The sequence below is a fragment of the Perca flavescens genome, chromosome 20 (genome assembly GCF_004354835.1).
Source record: "Perca flavescens isolate YP-PL-M2 chromosome 20, PFLA_1.0, whole genome shotgun sequence".
In the NCBI taxonomy this organism is placed as follows: Eukaryota; Metazoa; Chordata; class Actinopteri; order Perciformes; family Percidae; genus Perca; species Perca flavescens.
Genome location: NC_041350.1, coordinates 19360769 through 19388630, shown reverse-complemented (window position 1 = coordinate 19388630; position 27862 = coordinate 19360769). Strand labels below are relative to the sequence as shown.

The following is a 27862-nucleotide window of genomic DNA, read 5'->3' as shown; positions in this document are numbered from 1 at the left end:
TCGTAGGCTGTGTGTAGCGATAGCAACGCTCTGTTTTTCATGGCAACGGTGTGTACTTCGCAGCGGTCTTAATCATCCCGCTGCTCCGCGATCGCTGTCTGCACCATAGGTCTGCACCAGGTCTGCACCCGGTCATCTCATATACCCAATGCATATACCGTTGGAAAGCTCTCTCCTCTACAATGCTGTCGGATCCAAATATGGCAATTTCCTTTTCATCAGCAACCAATCGTGAAAGTAAAAGGGGCATTTGATTCTAAAAGCGCAATCTCATTGGCTGATGCCAATTTCTGACAACGTGATTCGCTTAGAATGGTCACGTGACGTGCTCTGACATTTCTGCGGTAGTTCAGAATGTCAAAAGAAGTACGTCGAAAATGGTCGAAAATCACCTCAGAGAAGACGAAAACAGTTGTTATTAGTAAGAAGACACAGGGGATTACACACTGAGACAGCAGATGATGAAATACCTTCACATAGTACGTTGATGTGTCAACTGTCGTTCAGAAAACAGGAGTTTTCAGACAGCGGAGGTAATCAGACTCTCTCTCTCTCTCTCTCTCTCTCTCTCTCTCTCTCTCTCTCTTTTCTCTCTCTATCTCTCTCTCTTTCTCTCTCTCTCTCTCAGCAGTTTACAGAAATTCATAGCCTACAATACATGTCATATATTAAATATGTAGGTGTCACATATATACTATTCTAATATAATTACTATACAATACTAAACAAATCTGTAATTTTGGGATCCTAAGTGGTTGTGAGTCCCTCAGGCTGTGGCAGGCAGATCCATGTTTAGCTGTCAGTGGAGCTGTTGTCCCCTCTCCTAGGAGAACTACCAGCTTCTCTTCTGGTGTTAACTTTGGGAAGTTTTAGTTTTTGGGCTATTTTTACAAGGTGTAAATCTCTTAGTGAAGATAGTTTTTCCCAGTGGAGGAGGAAGTGCATCTCTGTCTGACCCAGTTGGTGGTCACTGAGCCTGTATTTAGTATGGATGGTAACTGCACCTTTTTAACTTCACTAGCAACGTTAAATGAAAGCTAATATGTACGAGTAGTTTCCCATGTAAGAAGTATAACGTTCTGTAACATTAGCTACATTATAGCATTCATAATAAACGGATCATAATATAATTACGTATGTGGTAATTTGCATAAATAGCACAACAGATCTAAACATTGGGTATAGCCAGGTGAAAATGTCTTGTTGACATATAACAGTAAAAGACTTAATGTAAAGGTCTGAATGGAACCCATTTAGGCTATCCATGAGCATTAATACATAGAGGCAGGAAGAAGTGCTTTAAACCAGTATTGATTATTGAGTGTATTAAACCAGTATTATTATTGCAGAGATGGGGTTTGGGGCTGAGTCAGTGGGACTGTTTCTGGGGGATGAGTCTGAGGGAAGAACAAGGGTAAGGAGAATGCAGAAGACAAAAGGTAGGTAAAATAAAAAAGTGAACCCCCAGAAACAGTCCCACGGACCCAGCCCCAAACCCCATCTCTGCAATAATAGGCTAATTAATAAATGCTGGTTTAAAGCACTTCTTCCTGCCTGTGTATTAATGCTCATGGGTAGCCTATGGGGTTCCATTCAGACCTTTACATTAAGTCTTTTACTTTTTTATGTCAACAAGACATTTTCAGCTGGCTATACCCAATGTTTAGATCTGTTGTGCTATTTATGCAAATTAGCACATAGATTATGCTCCGTTTGCCCATGTTAACAAACAGTACGACACCATTCTCTCTACACAGACTTTAAACGCGAACTTATTTTTCGTGTGTTTTTATACTTTTCTAGTATCACTCATTTAAATGGGAAGCTTTTTATATCTTGTATGTTATACATTTTGTACCCCTCTGTCATTGTATCCATCATTTTTATTGTTAATAAACAAATCACATCCATCCCCCTCACTTTTGAAAAGCTTGGTACGCCCCTGGCCCTCCCTCTCCATCAGACGAGATCAGCACTTTCACCTATGTATCTATAAGGGAGTGTTACAAAAATTGCCCCCCCTACCTGTCTTCACTCCTGAGCCAAAGACACCATACTCAAAACACTCGTTCTCAGGATTGGTTTACACTTTCTGTCCCTGCAGTAAAAAGTAATCTTGGAAAGACAGCCTTCAGATATTTCGCCCCATTTCTCTGGAATCATTTACAGAGTAATCTAAAATTGGATGCACTAATACCAATGGGACGATTGGCCGATACTGCTGTCTACTTGTCTTGATTTTTCAATCTTTCTTATTTTCATTTGATTGTATTTTTGTTTGATATTTCACTTTGTTCTCAGGTCTCACTTGTAAATGAGATCTTGATCTCAATGTGATTTCCTGATTAAATAAAGTATATATAGTTTTACTCCACATTATTTCCCCTGGATACATGTGTCCTCCATGGTTCTGTATGCTGAGTGTCACATTCAGTATGTTACATTAGGCTACTGCTAACCCTTATTCAAAAAATTCCTAATCGTTATGGATTTCTTAAAGTGGTTTTACTCTCTAGGCAGCAATGGGTTTTCTTCTTTTTTCATTGCTGGCCCAGAATCATCTGGCATATCTCTCCTAAAAAAACTTGTTATCATTTATTCATTTATTTATTTAATCAATTTTAAGTTACTTGAGTTTTTTTTTTATTTTGCTTGTTTTTCTCCGTTTGAGTGTGTTGTATGAAATTGCTGTATTGCAGTTATATAATAACTGACAAAAATTAAAGCAGTTCTTAAGTCCAATGCAGGCTTACTTTCACAGTCAATGAATGGGAATCAATGGGATGTAGAGTACAACATATTAAATACTGCTTGAATGGGTGGACAAAACATAGAAAAATAATGTGGTCCTTTAAATAAAAACTTGCAACACCTGTAGGATGTTTTGGCAACAAAATCAAAAGAAAAAGTTACACGTTGGCCAAAGCCGACAGACTTCTTGTGAACTCAACCTGATATTTCCTGAAAACAATTCAGCCTAAATTGCTCAGTAAAATGGCGAGCCTCATCATCTGACTTAGTAGGCTACACAGTTAGGGGGTCTGACGGGATAGAGGAGATGACTTGTCTTTAGCTATCGAAGTTCATAAATAATGCACTGTTTCCCATAGGCTACATGTGAATGATGTAATGGTTGAAGTCTGCTGCTGATTTGGCGTACATCTCTGACTTGCCGCGCTGCGCCATGTGCTCCGTCACCACCGTTGCCAAACCATGAGAGGATAATCGTGTTTTGGGGGATAAAGAAAAGAGTGAGTATTCAAAACAGGATTAGGCCTATAAAAAGGAATGAATACGGAGCTGATGCAAAGCCGGAGGCACATCTCCTCCAGCTAATTACAGTAGCCTAAAATGCAGGTGGAGTAGGCTAGAGCGCTTTAGGAATGAAAGGGAGGAGAGCATCCTTCCCCGTTGTTCTTGATGCCGGCGTAACGCGTGGGTAGACTTGCTGTTTTTTGGACACACTGGCTGTGTTTGTGGACCGGACCACTGATGTGTGTGTGTTTGTGTGTCTGTGTTTGAGTGTGAGACGTGATGTGGCTCATTGAAAGGTCCAAGTACCTATCTCTCTTGTCAGACAAACACCGCGCGTCCAAGCGAGGTGGAGAAAAAAGGAGGGGGGACAGCAGGGGCAGACAATGCGGTTTTGCGATGCGTTTATTCCTCAGTACACTTTACACCCAGATACACGAAAACACGATGTCCTAAAGATGTGGGAGAATTCCTCGTTATTTCTTTTTCTGTATTTTTTAATCGAATTGAACAAAATTCCCTTACGTTTCGATTGAGAACAAAAATAGAGATGAAATTTCCAATAGAAACCCCAAGGAAACAAGTTAACTGGGACCCCGAACAACAAGGTTGGTGAACACTCCTTTCTTATGGTCTGATAACTTTAGATATGTTAATTAATATTTGGCTACTCCTAATCTCAACAGCATCTCATAGCGATATAGCCTACCTGAGACGCAACACATTACACCAGGCAACATTTTTCACAGGCTTGAACAATTTAGCACAATTTCTTATTCATTTTTTTTATTATTATTTTACTTTGTGTTTTCTCTTAGGCTTTTTGTAGTCTATGTTTCTATCCTGCAAAAAGGACCCTTAACACGAGAAAAAGCGGTTGGGCGTATTTCTTTATTCTCCATCATCCGTGTGCTCTGTTGTGCAAGGAAACGCTGCTGGGAGCAGAGATTCAAGTGCTTCAAGCTGGCAGGAATAACCAGCGTGAAACCGGAAAAGATATCAAAATAAAAGCATGTATAGAAGTTTCCTAAAGAATAGTCTATCTATATCCTTGATGTTCCACTTCTGGGAATGCTCCGGTGCCGCAGGAAATTTCCCCAGATGCATGTATTTTCCGTTTCCTTCGTGTTGGAATTTTAAATTCGGTGGATATATGAGGACTAATTGTTGGCTGCTCCTCCGATCTCTGCAGGGTAAATTGAGACAGCTAGCTAGACTATCTGTCCAATCTGAGCTTTCTCTCACACAACTATTTTGCAGCGGCTCCGTCCAGCACTTATCGCTGCCCATGACGGTTATGATTGGTTTAAAGAAATGCCAATAAACCAGAGCATGTTTTCCTCCCATCCCCGAATGCTATGTGGAGTAGCCAGACCCTTCTTCAGCGCGCTTTGGAGGAGGGTCTGGCAAAGCGAGACTACCTAAAGAATAATTTTGCCTAAAGGATTTGCCACATGAAATTCTCTGCATGAAGTTATAATTTACGATTAGAACTACCAGACATGGCTGGTCACTCAAGGTGGATGATACCCAGTAGGCGATTTGAGGGGGGATGCCATTCAGCAAACTGAACTAAATGCATGCCCCTTGATCATCTGCCATCCCCCTCTCATCCCCTAGTAGGAGAGAGAGTCCAGCGGCAGTTTAGTTGAATATGTTTGTGTTGTAGTCTCCCTGACTTATTGAGCCTTTATCTGACTGAGGTTTGTGCAAGTTAGAATACGGCCCCGACCATGGCTCTGTATCAGTAGCAGTGTGCATTAATAAATCCAATGGAGCTGTCCGTGGTGCTGAAGTAGCAGACAGATTTGTAATTGTGATTCTGTCAGTTTCATGTCTTGCAGGTGAACGAAACGAACTAGGTCTATCTCCCCTGTTAAAAATGAACAAATCGCTTACTGATTCTACCAAATAATTAATCTCATAGGAAATAGATAATTACTCCTCATCTGTGGCCTCTAATGTGAATGATCTTTTACATATGGTTACTTAAATATGGAAATTTAGCTTGGTCTTACATTGGTACTGGACCTGGACCTTGGACTACTTGTAACGTCCTCAGTAAAGGTTTTATTTTGAAATTCGTTTTTGTCGGAAGTCCTTGGCCTTAACAATTCAGGCTGACTTGACACTTGATTGTGAGTCTCAGCTGGTGAGTTTAATGCCTAAAACCTGTCTAGTACCATAGGGAATAATAGGGCCAAGAGCCGACCTGAGCCAGCCCAAAATGTGCACTCATGTTTACTATCACTACTACTTTTGTCTTTTGTTCATCAGTGGGTAAATAATGCTTTTCTACACACAATATGCAGCTGACATGCTGAAATGTTGACAAACTGAATGTATTCAGTGACCCAAAACAAATGTGCCCCACTAAACAGTGTGGTAAATGGTTGATGCAACATTTCATTGTCATCATCAAATCCTCATCAGCATCCACATATTTTTTCCATTTTTTTATGGACCTGAGTCTCCAGTGAACATTTCCTTTGCTTTGGCTCTGCTCTGGAAACAAATAGTGAGGGCTGAGAGAGAGAGAGAGAGAGAGAGAGAGAGAGAGAGAGAGTGAGTATCAGATACTATCAGATAAAAAGCTGCTTTCCACTCAGGCCTGATCTAATTTGCAAAAATCAATATGAAGCAATTTTAGTGGTTTGAAAGGTTTTTAGATGAATGCCACACAGCCTCAAGTTTGGGTTTTGGCTTTATGGTTTTAAAACTTAGATATAGACATATATTCGTTTACATATGCTTTTATACATGTAGTAGTTGTTTTTTTTATCACTAAACTAATAAAGTTAATGAGATCCAGTTTTCTGAACTGCCCTACAGTGTATAGCTGCTGCTGCCCTGCTGCATAGAGCTGATTTATTTAATTTCACTCACTCATAAGATGAGATAAAAAGCAATTAATGTCTCAGTAAGACTAGTTATGGATTTGGTCCAATTTGCAATTAATTGTCCAGTGTTCAACTGCATCCATCATCATGACTGCACCAAATACAGCAGAACATATTAATGTAGAGTTATATTCTTTCTGCTGCTTTACCTCTCAGTCCTAATTTTCTAATTCATCTCATGTTCTAAAAATAGCCAGCCACCGCCCTTAAAGGTTAGTACTATAAATTGAAAGTGGCGGTGTTGCACCTTCCTAAGCATTTGACATCACTTGGCTGTTATTGATTCACTCATGATACAGGCTCCTGGCTTAGAGAATAAGACACTTCCTGGATGCCCTTGACTCATCATGGGATGTGTGCCTGAGTGCATACATTGTACTTAGCATATCCCATAAGTGATCCTATCCCATGAAAGAGTGCCTCTCTCAAACAAATCCATCTCGTATTCCAACCTACGATAGTTGCATCATTGTAGACAACAGGCACCACCATGGCTCTGAGGCACGCCATGCTCTCCAATCTGAGAGAGATGGGGGCGTCAGGGGTAAAGGCCTGAGCTCTAAATAGCTTATCCAATGCTTTATACACATTATAGAAATCTAAATTTGGCTGCCTCCAGGTGCTGCTTGCCACTTGGTTGACCTGCTCCAGCACCCATGCATTTAATTTAAACCCATCCAGAAGCCAATGACTCAAAGTGACACTTATCCCTCCCTCTCTTACAGTCTATTAGAAAAATTGAATCCTGCTTCTCAGCAAAGAGGGTAATTCCATTTTCACCTCCACCTATACTGTAGGGGTTTACTTGCAAAGGGTATGTGTTTAAATATTTGTATGTACATGTTTGTTCTTATTTTTCCTCACCATTTATGTACATTAATGTAATATGCATACAATCATTTGATTGTTGTCCCTAATTCAGGTTCCTACAGGTGTTCCATTCATTACAACTTGATGACAATGTTTTCCGCATTAGTGATTGAGGCGGAGGCAGCTGTGGGCTTCTGAGGCTCTATTTCAGAGGATCGATGACTTAACAAATTCTCAGAATGTTATGATGTTGTCATGGCCGCTTTGATGCAGCTGTAGACTGGAAACAGGCCTTTTTTTGCTGATAGCTTTGAGTGTTGGCTTTGTAGAGATGAAAAGCCCTTAATTAGCTCAGAGTAATAGAAGGAAATCACTTTGTAATGTTTCATGCAGAAGGCTATATAGATTTCCAGTGGCTGTAATGAGCTTGTGTCCACATAAAGTAGAGTTTAGTGTGCAAAACAGATACATGTCTTTCTTGTCCAGGTGCTGAGTCCAAACCTGTGCAGTGATTTCTGATTTCTCAACGCTCAATCTGTCTTTACATTTGTTTTCATAACTGTAACAGATTCAGTAACCTGACTCCACCAGATGGATTGCTTCGCATTTGCTCGGCATATCCATCTGTGAACTTTCCGTTGGAGAACTTTTGGGAAGGGGTGGAAATACTGGTTAGCTGATTGGATGAACCATCTGTCTATCACCTATGTTGGTGATAGATGGGCCAAATCAACCAATCAGATCCACGAAGCGTGGATACAAAATACAACCACAAGCCCGCCCCTGCTGCTGCAGGCAAAGCATAGCTCGTTAGCTCAGCATGCAAACATGTCGGTAAAGGATATTTGCCGTTTGTGTAACGAGAATTTAGGAATAAAAGGAACCATTTCAGGTTCACGGACCATATTCCAAAAGAAGGATCCTAGAGAAAAAAAGCATTAGCGAGCGGCTACCGCTGTCTGAAAATACTGGTTAGCTGATTGGATAAACCATTTGTCTATCACCACTGCAAAACCAACGCTGATTGGCCCGGTCGTTTGGCTAACGGCTCCAAATTTTCTCTGCCTCAAGATGCCAGACTGATCTGCGAGTGGAAAACTGGAGCTCGCGAGATCAGGACGGTCTCACGAGGCTACAGATTCAGGGCCTTCAGCCAAGAACAGTCTGTTCATTTTCATTTCCCTAAAAAATCATCAGAATTACGTTCAGAAGATACAGAATTGTTTCTGTCTTGGTATGCTCCAACAAACAAAACATGAATTAATCTAGCCTTCTCTTCCCTCTCACTCTTCCCTCTCATTCTTTCCTAGTGGCGGTCCAGACCAACTTGGTCCCTCCCAAAAAGGTCCAGCCTGGCATGGCTAAGTCGAGTCTAGTCCAGGCCAGTGTGGCCACCATGCAGAACCCCATGGGCTGTGACCCTAAGACCAATGGTCACTGTCCACTGCCACGCCTGTCCATCTCCTCCCGCTCTGCCAGCGTGGTGGCCAGCATGGACGCCAGCTATGACGGCACGGTCGCAGCGCTCCACTCAGTGATGAAGTGGAAGACGGTGGTGGCGGTGTTCATCGTGGTCGTTCTCTACCTGGTGTGTGGAGGTCTGGCATTCAGGGCACTGGAGCAGCCGTTTGAGAGCAACCAGAAGACCAGTATCACGCTGGAGAAAGCTTTGTTCCTGGAGAAACACCCCTGTGTGACTCCAGAAGAGCTGGACAAGCTCATCGAGGTGAGTTATTGAAACTGGAGATGAGCTTTTGGAGTTTTACATTAAGTGAGACATGGTATTCACATTTAACAAACTTTTCTCCTTCCAGCTGTTCAGACAGCCCTGGAATAGTACATTGCATTTGTTGAATCTTTTCCTCACTGAAAAGATTAGCTTGTAAGAGGATAAGAAGGATATTCAATGAAAATGATCTGCTTAATAATTCTGAGTGGCATTCAATTTGATTGATAAGAGGAAGAAAGTCAGAGGACTGTCCTTTATAGCAGCAGTTTTATAGATGGTTATTTCCATCAGGGGTAATTATTAGAGGATCTTGGGTTATTTAGTTAATCTTGAAAAGCTTGGAAGCTACTTGCTGTGATATCCAGATTGCCCTTTAGCAAATCAAGCCTTTAATTTCACTGTCCATGGACTGCTGCAGAATTTGACAGAATAGCTCACGTCCACATACAACTTTTAATTCATTTTTATGGCAAACTACCCTTAATTTAAATCTGTGTTAATCAATATTTTCATAATAGCAATGTGTGAAAATAATTAATTGAGTCCAAATGAATGATGACATTGCTCCTTAACTGCTATACTGCTATACTGACAATAAGCAGTCATTGTATGGATATTTATATATTATGACACCTGTTCCTGTTCCATTCATTAATGAAGATGACATGTAATTAAAAGCTCAGAAAAAGCTAGTAAGTGGACCTTTGAATTGAGACCAATGTCCCAAGGTGAAGAATGAAAGAATGGAGTTAAGTCCACTACTCAGCTACTCTACACTCCACAGAGGAGTGGCTGTACCTGTTGCTTTAATTGTTCCAGTCTAGTATCTGTTGCAAATTTTTGAAATGATTGTCAGCCCCCAGTACAAGGGATTGTTGTTATTGTACTTCTCTATTTAGGTGCACTTAGCCCCTAAGTATGTATATGCAAGTAGTTGGTATATATATAGTGACTAAAGCAGCATCATAAAGATACACCCTCTATTCACTTCCTCCTGGTTGATGACAGTTAATGAGTACATGTCATGAGCACACTTAGAGGCAGGTCCATCCTTCAGCAGGAAGCACATTAATACCTTCAGGTTAAACACAGAGATGCCCATGATGCTCAGTGAGACTTTGCATCTGTTGGCAAACACACTGTAGCTATACAATACACGCTAGCATGCATAGTTCAATGTTACATAATAGTACATAAAAGTAATCTTAGAGAAACAACCATCTAGATGTTTAAAATCAGGTCAGTCAGAGTGACCTTTATGATGTAACACAGTTGCAATTGAGAATTGTAATTGCAGGTATTGCACTCTAATAATTTTGTTGTGTCTTCAATTCATGTGCAAACAAATACTAGCCTACTAGTTAGCCTGACATCGCGAGACCAAATCCCAAATGCAAGTTAGTTTGGAACCTCTCAGTTCATTTTTGATTCCCAAGGGGCGTTATCAACGATTACGACACAATTGGATAGACCTACAACCAATCAGAGCAACGAAACGTGACGTAGTGCTGAGCGATGGACAAATGTAAACAGACTACAGCGTGCAGAGGTGAGCTGTGGTTGTGTAGCATCAATATGTCTGTGAACGATTGTTGCCGTTTTTGCCATTTGAAAATAGTACTTTAACAGAAAGTTCCACATCGGCTGCAGACATCTTAGTTGTTTTGGAAAAATGTCTCAATGGTCAGACTGATCTCATACAGTGGCGTACAGTACAGGCCAAAAGTTTGGACACACCTTCTCATTCAATGTGTTTCTTTATTTTCATGACTATTTACATTGTAGATTCTCACTGAAGGCATCAAAACTATGAATGAACACATATGGAATTATGTACTTCACAAAAAAGTGTGAAATAACTGAAAACATGTCTTATATTTTAGATTCTTCAAAGTAGCCACCCTTTGCTTTTTTTGATAACTCTGCAAACCCTTGGTGTTCTCTCAATGAGCTTCATGAGGTAGTCACCTGAAATGGTTTTCACTTCACAGGTGTGCTTTGTCAGGGTTAATTAGTGGAATTATTTTCCCTTATTAATAAAAAAGCAAAGGGTGGCTACTTTGAAGAATCTAAAATATAAGACATGTTTTCAGTTATTTCACACTTTTTTGTTAAGTACATAATTCCATATGTGTTCATTCATAGTTCTGATGCCTTCAGTGAGAATCTACAATGTAAATAGTCATGAAAATAAAAAGGAAACACATTGAATGAGAAGGTGTGTCCAAACTTTTGGCCTGTACTGTATGTATGACACGCCAATTCTTATGCCATTTTGGCATGTTATCAAGATGCATAATCGTTTTTTAGCGTGTTTATCAATGCCCTTTGGCCGCCATTGACCTACATTAAGTGTGAATTTTCACCATTGCGAGTAGTATGAAAAGACGTAAGTCCGCAGAGGAAGGTTGGCTGGGGTGGTGGATGGGTAAAACACAGGACTTTCAGCCATCTTTTTTAAGCCTTCCCCAATGTTTCTTTCCTAAACCCAACTGTTTATTGTTTTCTTAAGCGTGTGACGTTGGTCACCATCGTGTTTTTGTCTCTTTTTTTTGTGTTTTTTTTTTGTTTCTAAAGCCTTTCCCAATGTTCTTTTCCTAAATCCAACCTTTTTCTTTTTTTTTTTTTTTACATGCGTGTGACGTTCTCGCAATAGTACGGCACGTTCACGGCAACGTGGTGTGTATGTTTACATCTGCTGTATACAGTGTACACATACACGTGGATAGCTCAAAATGTATACAGATAACACGCTGTTTGGCTTTAGGAAAGTGGCGTGTATGTTTACGCAAAGTCATGATGCCATGTTGCAATGGTGCTCCTCTTTACCAAGCTAGGTTCATGCTCACCGTAGTGCCCCTTGTGCGAGAGTGCACAAGCCAAAAATGATGTCATCACATACTTTGCGTAAAGCCAAAGGCTTCGCAAATGGTCAGTCATCGTATCAAACCCGCCCCATATGAGATACATTGTTGTGATTGGCCCAGCCAGCAATCTGTCTGAACGGTTGGGGAACCAGATGCATCTGCCAGAGCAAATAAAAAAACTCACAGATTCATCTGGTTCCGAGGGCTAAATAGTAAACAGCCTACATTTGTTTTGTTCAGTAGAATAGTGGTATGTTTTGAGACATGTATCTTAATGCCTTGTACCTTTAATAATAATTGTATTGGTACAGTATGAAATCCCAGAGTGAGGCTTTAACAACACCCACATGTTTTAAATAAGGAAACTAGCTCACGGCCACAAGAGCAGTGCTGTCTTGTAAGAAATGTTCTAAGACAAATTTCTCTGTCTTCTAGCCAAAAGCCTATGTGATATATCTAATATATATTTTAACAAGGACTTTAGTAAAATGTTTGGGGTTTGTAAGATTCAGGAAGATTTCAGGAGCTGAGTGACCCTGTGATAGTTAATACTCACACTACACACTACATTAAAGTCTGTCTGATCATAGAATGAAATGTGGCATCTATAAGAATGATTCATTTTGTGGCAGATCACTCACATGTTTACCTGGATAAAACAACTGGTTGTTAAAAATATGACTGCCTCCCCTTAAACTGTGACGCAGTAAATTGATTCAAGCTGACCTGAAGCATGCTGTTTCGGCAATGTTCCACATGTTGGCATTCTCAACCAATATCAGTGTGAACTGGACCAAATAAAAAGCCAATTGTGAAAAAACAAATTCCAATCACATTCTAACTTAACAGTGCATGTTTTCCTATGGTGTCACCACTCACACCCAGAATTATAGGTTGAGGTTTAAGGTCAATACATCAAGCTGACATATGCAACTGGAAGCGGACTTAGACAATAATTTGATATGTGTCGGTGTGCAGTTTGCCAAGTGGAAAGTTTGATATGTGAGGGAGTGCCGTGATAGAAAAAAGCAGGACTGAGAACACACACTCAAACACTCCTTTGCAGAGAATGTTCTTAAAAAAAGGGATATTTTCTTTAGAGAGTAACTGTTTGTGACACAAACACAAGGACCAAATGGCAAATGCCTTTTAACCAACAGGAGTACCTTATTAGCAGTATTCTGCAGAACACATACAATACAGTAGATCTTGCAGAAGAGAAGAAATAAAAAAATACTGTATGTACTTTCCATGTTTTTCTTAAGTAGTCTAAGAAAAAAATACAAGATTCACATTGGCACCACAGTAGACCCCTCTGATTCTCTTAAGCTTGAAATAACCCCAAAGAGACAACCCTCCACATGGCATTTGGTGTGCTCCACTTTCCGCTAGAATGGCTCCATTTGATGGTAGCTTCTTCAATACTGCTCCAGTGAATATTGGACTGCCTAACTGTCTCTCTGTCTTCCTTCTTCACACCCACATATTTTCTGTTATTCTTTCTCAGCGAAGCATCCTTTCTTCTTCTTCCCTTGCAGCGCACAACCTTTAAGCCACAAAAGTGCTGTCATAACTTTGTGAAAAAAATCAATGACAGTATTTCCTAAAGATACCATGGAAATAAAAAACCTTTAGCATGGTGTGCCTGTAGTCTGGAGGGAATCAATTATTTATTACACAGGCCAGCAGTCACCAACCTCCTGCTGCATGAAGCAGCAGCAGTAGTAACAGCAGCTGAATCATAGACAAGACTGTCTCCTGGACAAATGCTCAGATTCAGACACATGACATAACGTATGACAGCATGTCTCACCAGTTATTTGCCACTATGAACTTTTCCAGAACTCATTTACAATATTAGCTACATCTGACAAATTTAATGTATGAAAAGAATAGTTTGACATGTTGAGATATTTGCTTTTCTTCAGAGAGTTAGATGAGAAGGTCAGTACCATGTCTCATGTCTTTAATACTTTTAGTATATATTGTATACTTAGTTTCTAAGTATACAATGCTACCACCAACAGCCAGTTAGCTTAGCTTAGCATAAAGACTGGAAACATGGGGAAACAGCTAGCTTGGCTCTGTCCAAATGTCAAAGAATCTTCAGCTGTCAACTATAAAACTCCCAAATTAACATAAGCCTATGTAGGCCTATATATTAATTGTTAAGAATTTAATTAGCAGTTTAATTAGCTTTACATACCAGCTTGAGAGTGGTATCAGTCTTCTCAGCTAACTGTCTGCAAGAATGTGGATTTCCCAACATGTCAAACTTTTTCTTTAAATCAGAAGAAATAATATTGATCGATCACTCAGCTATGATGGTACTTCAACTCTAAGTATTGCAAAAAGTAATGAATATCATGCCATGTAAAAAACTCACACTGACAAATAACACATTTTATTTCTTTGCCGTCTCAAGAAAAGGCCTTCAGGACATGCTTCTTCACACTCCATCAAAGAGGCTGTCTGGTCCTCTAACAGGTTCTGTTATCGGTCTGTTCGTGTTGTGTCAAGCCTGTCACTCAGACAAAGATCCTCTGTGGCGACACAGCTGTGGATGACTCACTGTGGTCGAACTGTTTGGCGGAAAAGTTGACAGAAAAATGGCGACCTTGGGAGGCATGTGTGTGTGTGTGCGAGAGACGACAGAAGGGGATGCACTTGCAAAGCTTTGCTCCACAGCATGTGTGTGTCCATGCATGTCTTTTGACCTTCTCATGTCTGCCTTAGTATCTGTGCTGTCCACCTTCCCAGTGTACGCCCACAAAGGCAGCAGACCTAATTGGCTTTTTCAGCACCGTCGGGATGACTCACACTTTGGCACACTGTGAAGCCATGCTGCTATTGACACCAGTCAAGCCTCATTTATTGATGAGTCACTTATCTACAAATACACTTTCCTAAACACTGAGCTACTTGCAGTGAATCTACATCAGGAAACGCAACCAAAAAAGTTTCAGTTGATGATATGGATTTGTGGTGGTTTGTGAAAACGATTATCACAGTTAGATGCTTTATTATTTTATATCTAAAATGCCACAGTAATGAGGAAATTGGCTCCTCAGGGTCATCACAATGTGCATAAAAAAAACAAGACATGTACATGACATCAAATGTCTCAACACAAGATGCTGTGTATACAAAGGAATGTAACTTAGTGCATTTACTCAATTAAGAACAAATTCAAATTAGCCTTCTTGATTTCCATTTTATGCTAATTTACACTCCTTCACTACACGTCACAGGGAAATACTGCACTTTTTTAAGTAAATTTTTTGGGCATTTTAGGCCTTTATTTTGACAGGACAGCTGAAGACATGAAAGGGAAGAGAGAGGAGAGAGACATGCAGCAAAGGGCCACAAGTCGGAGTCAAACCCTGGCCCGCCGCGTCGAGGAGTAAACCTCTATATATCGGCGCCTGCTCTAACAACTGAGCTATCCAGGTGCCCAATATTGCAGCTGTTGTACCTAATGAATTGGCCAATGAGTGTAATATGTCTGTGTGTCAAAGTCAGATTTTTATTTTTTTTTCAATCACTTCACAAACAGTTCTGATAAATCACTCTTATCTGTGATGGACCAGAGTCTTCCTGTTTGGCAGTCACGTGTGCAGCTTAAATGCTTCAAGGTGTTAGATAGTGTAGGCTATAGATATTTGTGAAGGTGAGAGTGCTGCAGAGGAGAGTGCTTGGCACCGCTTCACAGAGAGTGAGGCACCATATTGGCTGGATTACTGCCATTACCTGCTGTGGGGGTACAGTGCCCCACAAATCTTTCATAGGGGTGGCCAGATGGAGCCACTGGAAATCTTGGGTTGACGCACCAAAACGAAAAGCCATAACTGAATTTTAAGAACGTCAATGTGTCAATATGAGATTTAAGGAATAACATACTGATATACTTTGGTTTCTTATTTTACAGTTATTGTTTTAACTGACATACATGGACTAATACCCGTAGTTAACATTTTGAGTTTCACAACAATCCTGTCTTAATGCGTTACATATCATATACACAAGTTTGGCGATTCATAGTTCTTCAGGCTATTTCTTTCCTTAACCACCCTGTTTTCCTCAGGTCAAATGTGACTCATTTTGAAAGTTTCTATATCAGAAATCTGGGTTTCTTTCAACCAAATTTCCCAAAAATAACTGAATGAAGTTGCAAGAAGCCTAGATGTAACACAGAATTGGGTAATAATTTATACTTTATGCTTTACAAACAGACGAACCAGAGAACAGCAGGTGATTATGTAGGAAAGTGTGTCGAAAGTGTCAAAGAAAGCCTCCAAAGTGTTAAAACCGTTCAAAAATGTCAAAAGCGTCAATAATTGTCAAAATATTGACAATTATTAAAACAGCTTTAATTTGCACATTGTGATAAAGATTGGAGCACTTCAACCTAAACACAGTAGATTACAGGTAACAGTAAGTTGAAAAAATAACTCAATGGTTCATGCAGCCAAGGCTAAACTGATCACAAGAGCAGAAAGCAAAGGATCAATCGAAGACTAAACTGACAACCAGAGGACTTAAATACAAACTACTCTGACGAGGGGATGACGTGCAGGTGGAAAGATGGGGCGAGAAGCTCAGGTGAGAGGAATGAGGTCATTAGGCAGGAAAACAGGCAGGGAGCTGATTGGCTGGAAACAACTCTGGGAGCATGAGGGCTAACGAGGCTGATTGAGAGCAGGTGTGTAGATGGGCAAAGGAGGGAAACGCAGGACAGAAACACAGGAGGAAAAACACTGCAAACTGAAAACCCCAAACTCAGTCCAGTCTTCATAAAAAGTCTGAGGGCATCCGGACACAGATATTATGCTTATGCGGCTTGCAAGGGGAGCCTAGCGACTGTATCAGGTTGGCTGCCCACCCCACCTGGCCACCTCTTGGAGGTGCTACTGGTGGGGTAGAAAGGCACACTGAGAAGATGAAGATCTGCAGTGAATTAACTTGCTCTCAGTGTAGAACATGAAAACACTTTTTAGCGAAGAGCCTATTTCAAACATTTGGTGGTGACTGTGTGTCTGCAAGAATGTCTGTGTGCTGATTCTTCCGTGTAATCAAAATGGAGGAGAGCCCATGTGAAACAAAAACCCCATTTGTCGTCCTAATTAACACTCTGCAACACAAATCAGCATCTGCGTGCCTCAAAACTGCCTGTGGAGAAGGACGATTTTCCACATTTCTAATGCAGTATGAACTTGGCGTGAAAAGGGCGAAAGACAAAAATAGACCTACTCATAAAGTATTCAGATCTATGAGGCTTTTTATAGATGTCCCTTGACTCCAGAATTAGGCTTTTGGGGGTTTAGTATATAATTACCACTTTGATATTGTCTCTATGTAGCTGTGTCTGCTAAAACCTATGAAATAGCATTATTGTAATTGGCTAATTTTAGATACATTAATCTGTCTCATAAGGGGAGCTGTGCTGATGGAGCCGATTTAATCACATGCAAGATTATGAAAAGGCATGTGCAGTGATGTGTGTGGAAGTGGTCCTCCGCTCTGTCTGGTTTGAAATGTATGTCATGAGAGTTGATATATATTTTAGTAGATGGACGTGCATCTCACTAACAGCTTGAATGGATACATTGGGGTTGCTGTAAATGAAGAAGCTGTACTTTATATCTACCCAAGAATGTTGGTAAATACAGCTATTTAGTACCAAAGGCATTCCCCACAATGACTTTCATGTCAGCAGAAGGGATATTTATTTGGAGCCAAGAGGCAAAATTTTAACTATTAATTTCCATGGAGATAAGAAAATAAATGCTTTCTAATAAACTGCCAATAAACAGGGAATTCAGAAAGAACACAACATAGTAGATTAACCTTTCATGGCTACATAATGGAACCCAGAAGGAAATCAATGAGAATAATGATGCTTTTCCTAAGACAAGCGGGGGATAAAGAAAAGCTGAGGGACTAAAGAAAAAGGCTGACACAGAAGAAAAGAGAGATAAAGTCTATGTAGATTTATTTAACGTAAAATGTAAAACATGCCGAGTGGGTAAGAATGCAGAGAGGAGAAACAGCTCCAGGTGAAGAGCCAGACACTGAATAATGTGAACAGATCTCGTGCTAGATGTTTGTGCATATACTGTAACAACTGTAAGTCCACAGGCAGAGTGTTTTCATATGTTGACATTATAACGGTTGATTGTTTTCATGCGCATAATCCAACTGTGACATTGTGTTGCATAATACTAAAATTACCTGCATAGACTTTTTATCAGATGGAGGATATTTGTTTATATAAAAAAACAGCATGCTTGAGGACAGTGGTTGCGAATTGTTGGATTATTTTTCCTGTTTAGGACTTAAATAAAGCAAGGAAAACTACTTTATAGTTCAGCTCGTCACAACCAGCAGACATATGTATCTACTGACGAACTGTATGCAAAATGTTGAAATTATGAAATAATCAGAGGTATGTTTAATGTAAAGTATGTTTAATGCAGTGCTTATTGTGTTTGCTTAGTGTGTTTTTAATTAAATGCATTTTGTAACATGATCATATTATCATGATGTGATTCCACTGCAAAATAAAATAATATTGAACAGATTCAATTAATTGTAACTGCATCCATTTAGCTCTTCTTCTTATCATAGCTCTATGACATGGATCTAGGATTAATTCCTCTCCCCCAGTCACAAAATCATTCATACATTTTCCTCTTTCCAGCATTCCATAGATGCTGTAAATGCAGGAGTGAGTCCTATTGGAAACGTATCCTACAATTCCAGTTACTGGGACCTGGGCAGTGCCTTCTTCTTTGCTGGAACTGTCATCACAACCATAGGTAAGGTTTTAACCAATTCACTCTTTAATGCTCTAATACCAGTTAAATCCGCTATTGTTATGAAACATTTTTTACCTAATTAAAAAAAATGTTACCCAGAGTATGGTCAGAAAGTACGGAAGGCCAAAGTGTTAAATATTAAATAGATAAAAAAGACATTATGATTAAAAAACGCAACTGGCATTTGCTATTATACTGCTAAACATTGGCTTTCAGTGGATTAATTTACCTCTCTCTCTAGAGAGGTATTCAAAATATTAATGATAGAACTGTCCTTGATGTGTCTCATTGTCTTCTTCTATCTTTGTCACTGTAGGGCCATAATACAATTTTCTCTAAGAAGAACCTAATTATTGTCTCTCTAGGAGCTTATTTACCACAGGCCCCTGCAGTAGGAACTAATAAGTATTACATGGGCTTCAATTGATTATGTTGCATAAGAAAATCTTGATTGTATTATTCTGCTTCCCATCTTACTCTTAACACTCCACCTCCTCCGCCTGCCCCTGACAACGTCTTTTCGGCCATGTTTTATCACCATTTTTTTTTTCCTTCTTTCCTCTTCCTCCTGTTTTCATTGTTTGTGACAGGTTATGGAAACATAGCTCCAAGCACGGAGGGCGGGAAAATCTTTTGCATCCTTTATGCCATATTTGGCATACCTCTCTTTGGCTTCTTGTTGGCGGGGATTGGAGACCAGCTGGGGACCATCTTTGTGAAAAGCATCTTGAGAGTTGAGAAGATATTCAGGGTGAGTTGCAAGTTTGTTAGTTTTAGTTCTTTTTATTTCCTATTTGTTCCTTTGGGCCTTTGATGATCACACTATCATCATTATATCTTTTTTAATTGGTGTATTTTTCTCATAGCATCTCTCCTGTTTGGTTTTCTCAGCAAAAACACAAACAGATCAGCCAGACTAAGATCAGAGTGACGTCCACCATCATGTTCATCCTGGCTGGCTGCATTGTTTTCGTCACCATCCCTGCTGTCATCTTTAAACACATCGAGAGCTGGACCACACTAGAAGCCATCTACTTTGTTGTGATCACACTTACTACAGTGGGAATAGGAGACTATGTGGCAGGTAGATCTATGCGGCAGATGGTTGTTTCTGTCATGATGTAGATTACTGTTTTGTCAAACTATCATGACTTATTTTTGGTATCCCCCAGGTGGTAACCGTAGTATGGACTATATGAAGTGGTACAAGCCTCTGGTGTGGTTCTGGATCTTGGTTGGTTTGGCGTACTTTGCGGCTGTCCTTAGCATGATCGGAGACTGGCTCAGAGTACTGTCTAAAAAGACCAAAGAGGAGGTGAGGTTCATTCAGATTGTGATACAATGTTACAATGTTGGCAATGTTTCTTAATTAAAAGAAACATGTACGGGTCAATGATTTGATATGTTGATGAAAATACATAGCATAATCAAATGTAATAGCGAGATTTCTGAGATTAGACTACAGCTGAAGAAAGAGACCCCAAACACCACTTTGGAAGCTGTTACCTGAAGCAACAATAAGGACCTTGGTCTTATCTGCATTGACCTGTAAAAAGTTGTTCGCCAGTCCTTAATGGCAGTCAGACAATTGTGCAAAACTGCCAATTTGTCGGTATCATCAGGTTTAAAAGAGACATGCAACTGGATGTCATCAGCGTAACATTGAAATGATATACCTTTTAAATTGGTTAATAATAAGGCCGAGGGGAAGCATATACAATGCAAACAATATAGGACCCTGAGGCACACCACAGGAAAGGGCAGCAGTTTCAGACATGTAGGACCATGTGACACAGAAAAACTTCTATCTGAGAGATGGGAGGAAAACCAGTCCAGATACCCAAGAAATAACCAAAACTTTTCCATCTTTGTCAGAAGATTTTGTTATCATTCAAGACCCCATCACTCACACTAAGAAGCTGACTGAGAAATTTGTTTTCAGGGCCTTTTAGAAAGAATAATGTACCACAATGACAATGTCTTGCTGCTGCAGATTGTACCCCATGTGTTTTCCAAATATTTTCCGGATCCTTTCCTTACTGTGCTGTCGTCACAGGTTGGGGAGATTAAAGCTCATGCAGCTGAATGGAAGGCAAATGTTCGAGCAGAGTTCCGTGAAACGCGGCGCCGCCTGAGTGTTGAGATCCATGACAAGCTCCAGCGGGCTGCCACCATCCGCAGCATGGAGCGCCGACAACTTGGCCTGGAGCAGCGAGCTCACTCCCTGGACATGCTGTCTCCAGAAAAGCGAGCCTTGTTCGCCAGCCTGGATGCCGGTCGCTTCAAGACTTCCTCTCAGGAGAGCATCGACACCAAGCTCAACAACCTGAGGCTGAAGGGGGCCTGTGGGCCGTACGACCATCAGGGGAGTGAGCAAACGCAACAGACGGCGTCTTCCTCGGAGGAGAATCTCTTCAACCTGCGCTTTGGATCCCTAACCAAGCTGGCCAGACGTAACAAGAACCGCGAGCTGCGGAGGAACATTGATGAAGTAGAGCGACGGGCGAGTGTAGGCATAAGCAATGGCAGTGCCATGCTAGGGGAGGAGAGGACGGAAGTAGAAGAAGATGGGGAGCCAGATGAGGAAAACGAAGAAAGAAAAGAAGGAAACACCAGTCTGACAAACCTGGCACAGTGCTCATTTGATCGCAGCAGGTTGAATGGGTTCACACCAGGGGATGCCAAAGACAGAGGGAACGACTAGGCATTGAATGGAAGAGTGCTTCAAAGACAGAGAGAGAAACAGAGTGAACGATAAAGAGACAGAGAACAAGAGTGCATGATCCTTTGAGATGTCAATAAATGTGCCTTTCTGTTTCCTATGCTTATATTTGAACTGCTCCCAGGAAATTTAGTCATCGTGCCATAGCCATGGGAGGAAAATATGTTGCCAAAAAATTGAAGAGACAGAAGAGGCTGTACTTAAAATACCTCATATCGGATGGTACTGTAGAATGGGCTTCTTAAGAACTTTTATTTCTATAGGAGCTATGTTTCCAGCTTTGTTGTCTTTCAGCCTTGACGACTCTTAAGAGACACTTGGGCAACAGCGGTCTGTTAATGTTGAATCTTATTTTTTAATAATGTGGGCAGGACATCCAGAGAGCTAGGTTCATGGTATCCATCTTCAGATACATTATCGATCTCAACTTTGTCATCATATTATGGAGGCTATTTTTAGCTCAGCTACTAAAGGACTACAACATTAAATGAATGGAGGTTGTATTTCCACTGGATCAATAGAAAATATTAGCTGCCTAGCTGACATGTACAATTATTCCTACATGGTATGTGACTTTGAAAATGCAACCAACAGTAAAACTACTACATACTAAAAGCTCATATCTATTCACCTTGATTGTGCATGGATATTAAAACACAATCATAGCAGTTTGACTAACTTTAAAGCTTGAAATGACAGCTGTAATAATGTTTCTTTTTGTTTTAGTTAGATGAAATATACTGCTTTCTTTCATATTTTGTAAAAAAAACCATGTTATTTCAGTAATGATTGCCACCATTGTGGATCAACACTGAGCTGGAATTCAACTGACAAGACACATTTAATCACCTTTGGCCATGGGATTGTCAGCCATGTTGAAAACTTTTTTGTATATGACATTCACTTTTATCACAAATGTCTTCAGACTTCAGTCTTCTTTCTTAAATTACTTTTTAATGAATGAATGAGATGCTGTTGATTTTGTATTCATCAAGCATGTTGGAATCTGTGTTGACTCCTTTTTATATCAGTCAAGCACTTGAGTTGAATTTTCCATTGAACTGTAAAATATATCATGTTTCTTTTTTTTTGTATTTCTTTTCTGAAATGGTCAAACATTGTGGCTTCAATCATCTTCACACTGAAATGTTTTCCTGTAGTTCCTAGAGGTTTACTCACTAACATGTTTGACACATGTGCTCTAACTTTATTCACATTTTACAAACAGGTACTGACACTACTACCCAGCGCCTTCTTTACATTTTACAGAATTATTAAATGTATCACTAGCGTGCATTGCATGCATTTCTAAAGGCGAAATACACACACTGGTTGTACTTGTAACCTGTTTATCTGATATCATTAACATTTTCATGACCACGACCTGTGACAAGTTTGTTGTATACCGTTTATTTTATGAACAGATCACATTAAATGTAGTGAGTGCCTTTTTCCAGATAATAAACATGAGAATACATTTGAAATCTGGTAATTGTTATAACAGCATTAGCATATGGGACAGCATGCACAATACCAGGACCCTGAAACTGGAACAGCTAAATGGGATTTGGCCATTATTCATTTGATTAATTACGCATGTGCTTTTGTGACATGTCAAAATGTCTCTCCTGGAAAAGGCTAATTGTTGGTTAAACATATATGTACATGTCTAATCATTAAAGCTAGCACCACATGCTCTTGGCTACACAATACAGGAAAAGAATCTTGTAATTTTCCCCAGCTACGCACCTAGAACAACCAATGTATTTTGCTGGCTTAGTGGAACAAATGACACTGGCGTGAATGTTGCCAGCATGCAACCTGCTCTTATAGCATAATGTATTGCATGCATTTCTAGTGACATACTTTCCTGTAAAACAATGTAGACAAATTTGAAAATATTCTTTAGCACTTTATGTAGGCTAGTTTAATTTCATTATTCAATTATCTCTACAGTTATTTTAAAAACTCCTAAATTCTGCTATGTACTCTTAATAGTACTAGTACTATATTAAGAACTATTTAATAATCTCAAGTTGAACATCTAGTTTATGTATTATTCACCTTTTTACCCTTAAAAAATCAAGGTAATGAAGACAAAGATAAATCACACAAAGACACAATGCAAATGCTCTCAAATTACGGAGTTTATTCAAAGCATCGCTTCTCTGCACACTTAAATTAATTTGGATCCTTTTCCTTTTTTCAATCAACTCCAAATTTTAGCCTAACCATTTTTTGTTCAATTATAGCCCACACATGATGTGAATTTGCCTTGTTGCAGCTTTTGTGTGATGTTGCAGGGTAGTGGAGCCTAAGGTCTTCACATGTTTATGTTTATAGCTGGGTGCCACTGTCACATGTGTCAAAGTGTGCATGGCACCCAGGAAAAAAGACCCAGCTGACAGCGCCACAGAAGAAATTAATCAGGGAGACAGGTCAGTAAAGGCAGAGCTATAAATTGCATATAATAGAAAGGGTGTGTGTGTGTATGTGTGTGCGGGTGTGCATGTGTGTGTGTGTGTGTGTGGAGGGTTTTCCTTCATGGTGGAACTGACCTCCTCCTCTCTCTCTCACTTTTGTGTCTCTCATTATCTTTCTGTTCTTCCCGCACACATAATTAATCAAACACGTTTTCTTTATTAATTATCATTTCTTTTCTATTTGTGAGTTGTTGTTCATTAGTCTATTTACTCATGTCCTTAGATAGTCAATCTGAGTCATTGATATGGAAGAGAATGGTAGAGTAGGTTTTACTACAGGAAACAAGAAAAAACATCTCTTGACAAACATGTCTATGAAGCATCAAGCAGAGAATCAAAATGCCATAAAAAGTATTTTTCACCACATAAATTACAGTAACAACATTCACAACTGAATAATTACTGTATACCTAGATGAAAATTTAGATCTTTTTTTTTCAAAAATAATTTGTCATTTAAAGTATCTGCCCCCATGTGCAGCATTTATAGTAAATGTGATGTAATGAATACAATTACCCATTTAATCCCAATTACCCATTTAATCCCAAACAAAACTCCACTAAATACAGATTGAGATATAACAACACCTTACTGTGTCAATGAAAAAAAGTCTGCTGCATTGCACGCGGAACTAATTAACTAGTACAGCATATCATTGCTCTGAGGCAACAAAACATCTTTTTGTACCCTCACACCCTCCTAGTTAAAAATATCCATTTTTTTTTTATCATGTGATGGCATGTTTTTGATGAATCAAACAAGGAGCTGAAGTCAGTGTTTGATCAAACAGATCCACGCAGAGCACGTTGGAAATTACGATCTATGCGTTGTCATCCTTTCTGTTTTACTGGAACTAATGTATGGAATACATTTTTCTTAAAACTATACTATTCGAAAGAAAAAAACATGTTTATAAGTTTGATGTCTATCTATAGTTTTGATAAGTAGAGACTGTTACATATATATTAAAAAAGGAACATGTTTAAATAAAGACTTTTAGTAGTGACTACTTATATGAACTTGATTTGTCTACTGCTTCAAACTACCAGTCTGTGCTAATACAACTTGACCTGTTAAGTTTCAGCAACGGATTTCCACACAAATTTCTAGTAAAGTCAACTAATTCGGGATAATAGTGTGACGCTGCATTTTGGGGTAGGAGAACACTTTCAGAACCTCATGCGGCACAGTGCCAGAAAAGGGATTTGATTGTTTAACACCATTGACTAAAATACATAACTTGTGCATGAATATCTAAAGATGGTTAAAGACATATTTCATTTTTAATATATTCATAAACTCTGATTTTACATTTGCAACCTCAAGTGAGTGGGTGGGTTGACTCATTATCATTATTGCAGTACATATTGGGACATACACAGCAATGTACTAGGAGACATGTAAACATTTAAAAAATATACATCTGTTGCTCTCTGCTTAATTATCTCCTGCTCGACAGACACAACTTCAGTGTTTAACTGTCTTAGTGCCTTACTTCTTGTGTACTTTCATGTCTTCTTTCTTCCTTCACTTCCTTGCCCCCTTTTAAACAAATCAAAACTATTTAACAATCCGCACAAAACGTTCATCTGCTTTTACAGCTCTTTGCTTCCTTCCTTTACTTATTTTCCTTTTGTGTGCTTAGTATTAGGCCCACCACCTGTGGGAGGAACCGTTGGGGTCGGGTGCGATGCCACATGGGTGGCAGTGAAGGTCAGGGGCCTCGACGGACCAGACCCGGGCAGCAGACGCTGGCTCTGGGGACGTGGAACGTCACCTCTCTGTGGGGGAAGGAGCCGGAACTGGTGCGGGAGGTGGAGCGCTACCGGTTAGATCTGGTGGGGCTTACCTCTACGCACAGTCTTGGTTCTGGAACCATACTCCTGGATAGGGGTTGGACTCTTTTCTTCTCCGGAGTTGCCCAGGGTGTGAGGCGCCGGGCGGGTGTGGGGATACTCACAAGCCCCCGGCTGAGCGCCGCTGTGTTGGAGTTTACCCGGTGGGCGGAGAGGGTCGCCTCCCCACGCCTGCGGGTTGTGGGGGGAAAACTCTGACTGTTGTTTGTGCATATGCACCAAACAGGAGTTCGGAGTATTCGGCCTTCTTGGAGACCTTGACTGGAGTCCTGCATGGGGCTCCAGTGGGGGACTCCATTGTTCTGCTGGGGGACTTCAACGCACACGTGGGCAATGATGGAGACACCTGGAGAGGCGTGATTGGGAGGAACGGCCTCCCTGATCTAAACCAGAGTGGTTGTTTGTTGTTGGACTTCTGTGCTAGTCATGGATTGTCTATAACGAACACCATGTTCGAACATAGGGATGCTCATAAGTGTACCTGGTACCAGAGCACCCTAGGTCGAAGGTCAATGATCGATTTCATAATCGTTTCATCTGATCTGAGGCCGTATGTTTTGGACACTCGGGTGAAGAGAGGGGCAGAGCTGTCAACCGATCACCATCTGGTGGTGAGTTGGGTCAGAGGGTGGGGAAGACTCTGGACAGACCTGGTAAGCCCAAACGTGTAGTGCGGGTAAATTGGGAACGTCTGGAGGAGGCCCCTGTCCAACAGACTTTCAACTCACACCTCCGGCGGAGCTTTTCGTGCATCCCTGTGGAGGCTGGGGCATTGAACCCGAGTGGACAATGTTCAAAGTTTCCATTGCTGAAGCTGCAGCGAGGAGCTGTGGTCTTAGGGTCTTAGGTGCCTCAAGGGGCGGTAACCCACGAACACCGTGGTGGACAACGGTGGTCAGGGAAGCCGTCCGACTGAAGAAGGAGTCTTTCCGGGATATGTTATCCCGGAGGACTCGGAGGCAGTTGCAGGGTACCGAAGGGGTCCCGAAGGGCTGCAGCCTCTGCCGTGAAAGAGGCAAAGCAGCGGGTGTGGGAGAAGTTTGGAGAAGACATGGAGAAGGACTTTCGGTCGGCACCAAAGTGCTTCTGGAAAACTGTTCGCCACCTCAGGAGGGGGGAAGGGGGAACCATCCAAGCTGTGTACAGTAAGGATGGGACACTGTTGACCTCAACTGAGGAGGTAATAGGGCGGTGGAAGGAGCACTTTGAGGAACTCCTGAATCCGACTAATACGCCCTCTATGTTAGAGGCAGAGCTGGAGGATAATGGGGGATTGTCGTCGATTTCCCAGGCGGAAGTCACTGATGTAGTCAAACAACTACACAGTGGCAAAGCCCCGGGATTGATGAGATCCGTCCAGAAATGCTCAAGGCTCTGGGTGTGGAGGGGCTGTCCTGGTTGACACGCCTTTTCAACATTGCGTGGAAGTCTGGGACGGTGCCAAAGGAGTGGCAGACTGGGGTGGTGGTTCCCCTTTTTAAAGGGGGACCAGAGGGTGTGTGCCAATTATAGGGGTATCACACTTCTCAGCCTCCCTGGTAAAGTCTACTCCAAGGTGCTGGAAAGGAGGGTTCGGCCGATAGTCGAACCTCGGGTTGTGGAGGAACAATGCGGATTCCGTCCTGGTCGTGGAACAACGGACCAGCTCTTCACTCTCGCAAGGATCCTGGAGGGAGCCTGGGAGTATGCCCAACCGGTCTACATGTGTTTTGTGGATTTGGAGAAGGCGTATGACCGGGTCCCCCGGGAGATACTGTGGGAGGTGCTGCGGGAGTATGGGGTGAGGGGGTCTCTTCTCAGGGCCATCCAATCTCTGTACAACCAAAGCGAGAGCTGTGTCCGGGTTCTCGGTAGTAAGTCGGACTCTTTTCAGGTGAGGGTTGGCCTCCGCCAGGGCTGCGCTTTGTCACCAATCCTGTTTGTAGTATTTATGGACAGGATATCGAGGCGTAGTCGGGGTGGGGAGGGGTTGCAGTTTGGTGGGCTGGGGATCTCATCGCTGCTCTTTGCAGATGATGTGGTCCTGATGGCATCATCGGCCTGCGACCTTCAGCACTCACTGGATCGGTTCGCAACCGAGTGTGAAGCGGTTGGGATGAGGATCAGCACCTCTAAATCTGAGGCCATGGTTCTCAGCAGGAAACCGATGGAATGCCTTCTCCAGGTAGGGAATGAGTCCTTACCCCAAGTGAAGGAGTTCAAGTACCTTGGGGTTGTGTTCGCGAGTGAGGGGACAATGGAGCGGGAGATTGGTCGGAGAATCGGCGCAGCGGGTGCGGTATTGCATTCAATCTATCGCACCGTTGTGACGAAAAGAGAGCTTAGCCAGAAGGCAAAGCTCTCGATCTACCGGTCAGTTTTCGTCCTACCCTCACCTATGGTCATGAAGGCTGGGTCATGACCGAAAGAACGAGATCCAGGGTAC

The 27862-nt window shown here is 41.2% G+C and overlaps 1 protein-coding gene across 4 annotated transcripts; it reads left to right on the top strand.

Moving 5' to 3' along the window:
• The first annotated feature begins 376 nt into the window (after nucleotides 1-376).
• kcnk10b (potassium channel, subfamily K, member 10b) lies at nucleotides 377-22558 on the top strand. Of its 4 annotated transcripts, XM_028566201.1 has the most exons (8): nucleotides 498-533; nucleotides 3111-3251; nucleotides 8273-8688; nucleotides 18259-18376; nucleotides 18967-19127; nucleotides 19268-19460; nucleotides 19549-19691; nucleotides 20433-22558. In XM_028566201.1, coding segments are annotated over exons 2-8 (1680 nt in total). In that variant the 5' UTR covers nucleotides 498-533; nucleotides 3111-3250; the 3' UTR covers nucleotides 21081-22558. The 4 variants fall into 4 exon arrangements, with proteins under 4 accessions (XP_028422000.1, XP_028422002.1, XP_028422001.1 ...); XM_028566199.1 differs by lacking the exon at nucleotides 3111-3251 and having other exon boundaries at nucleotides 377-533; XM_028566200.1 differs by lacking the exon at nucleotides 498-533 and having other exon boundaries at nucleotides 3019-3251.
• Nucleotides 22559-27862: the final 5304 nt, after the last annotated feature.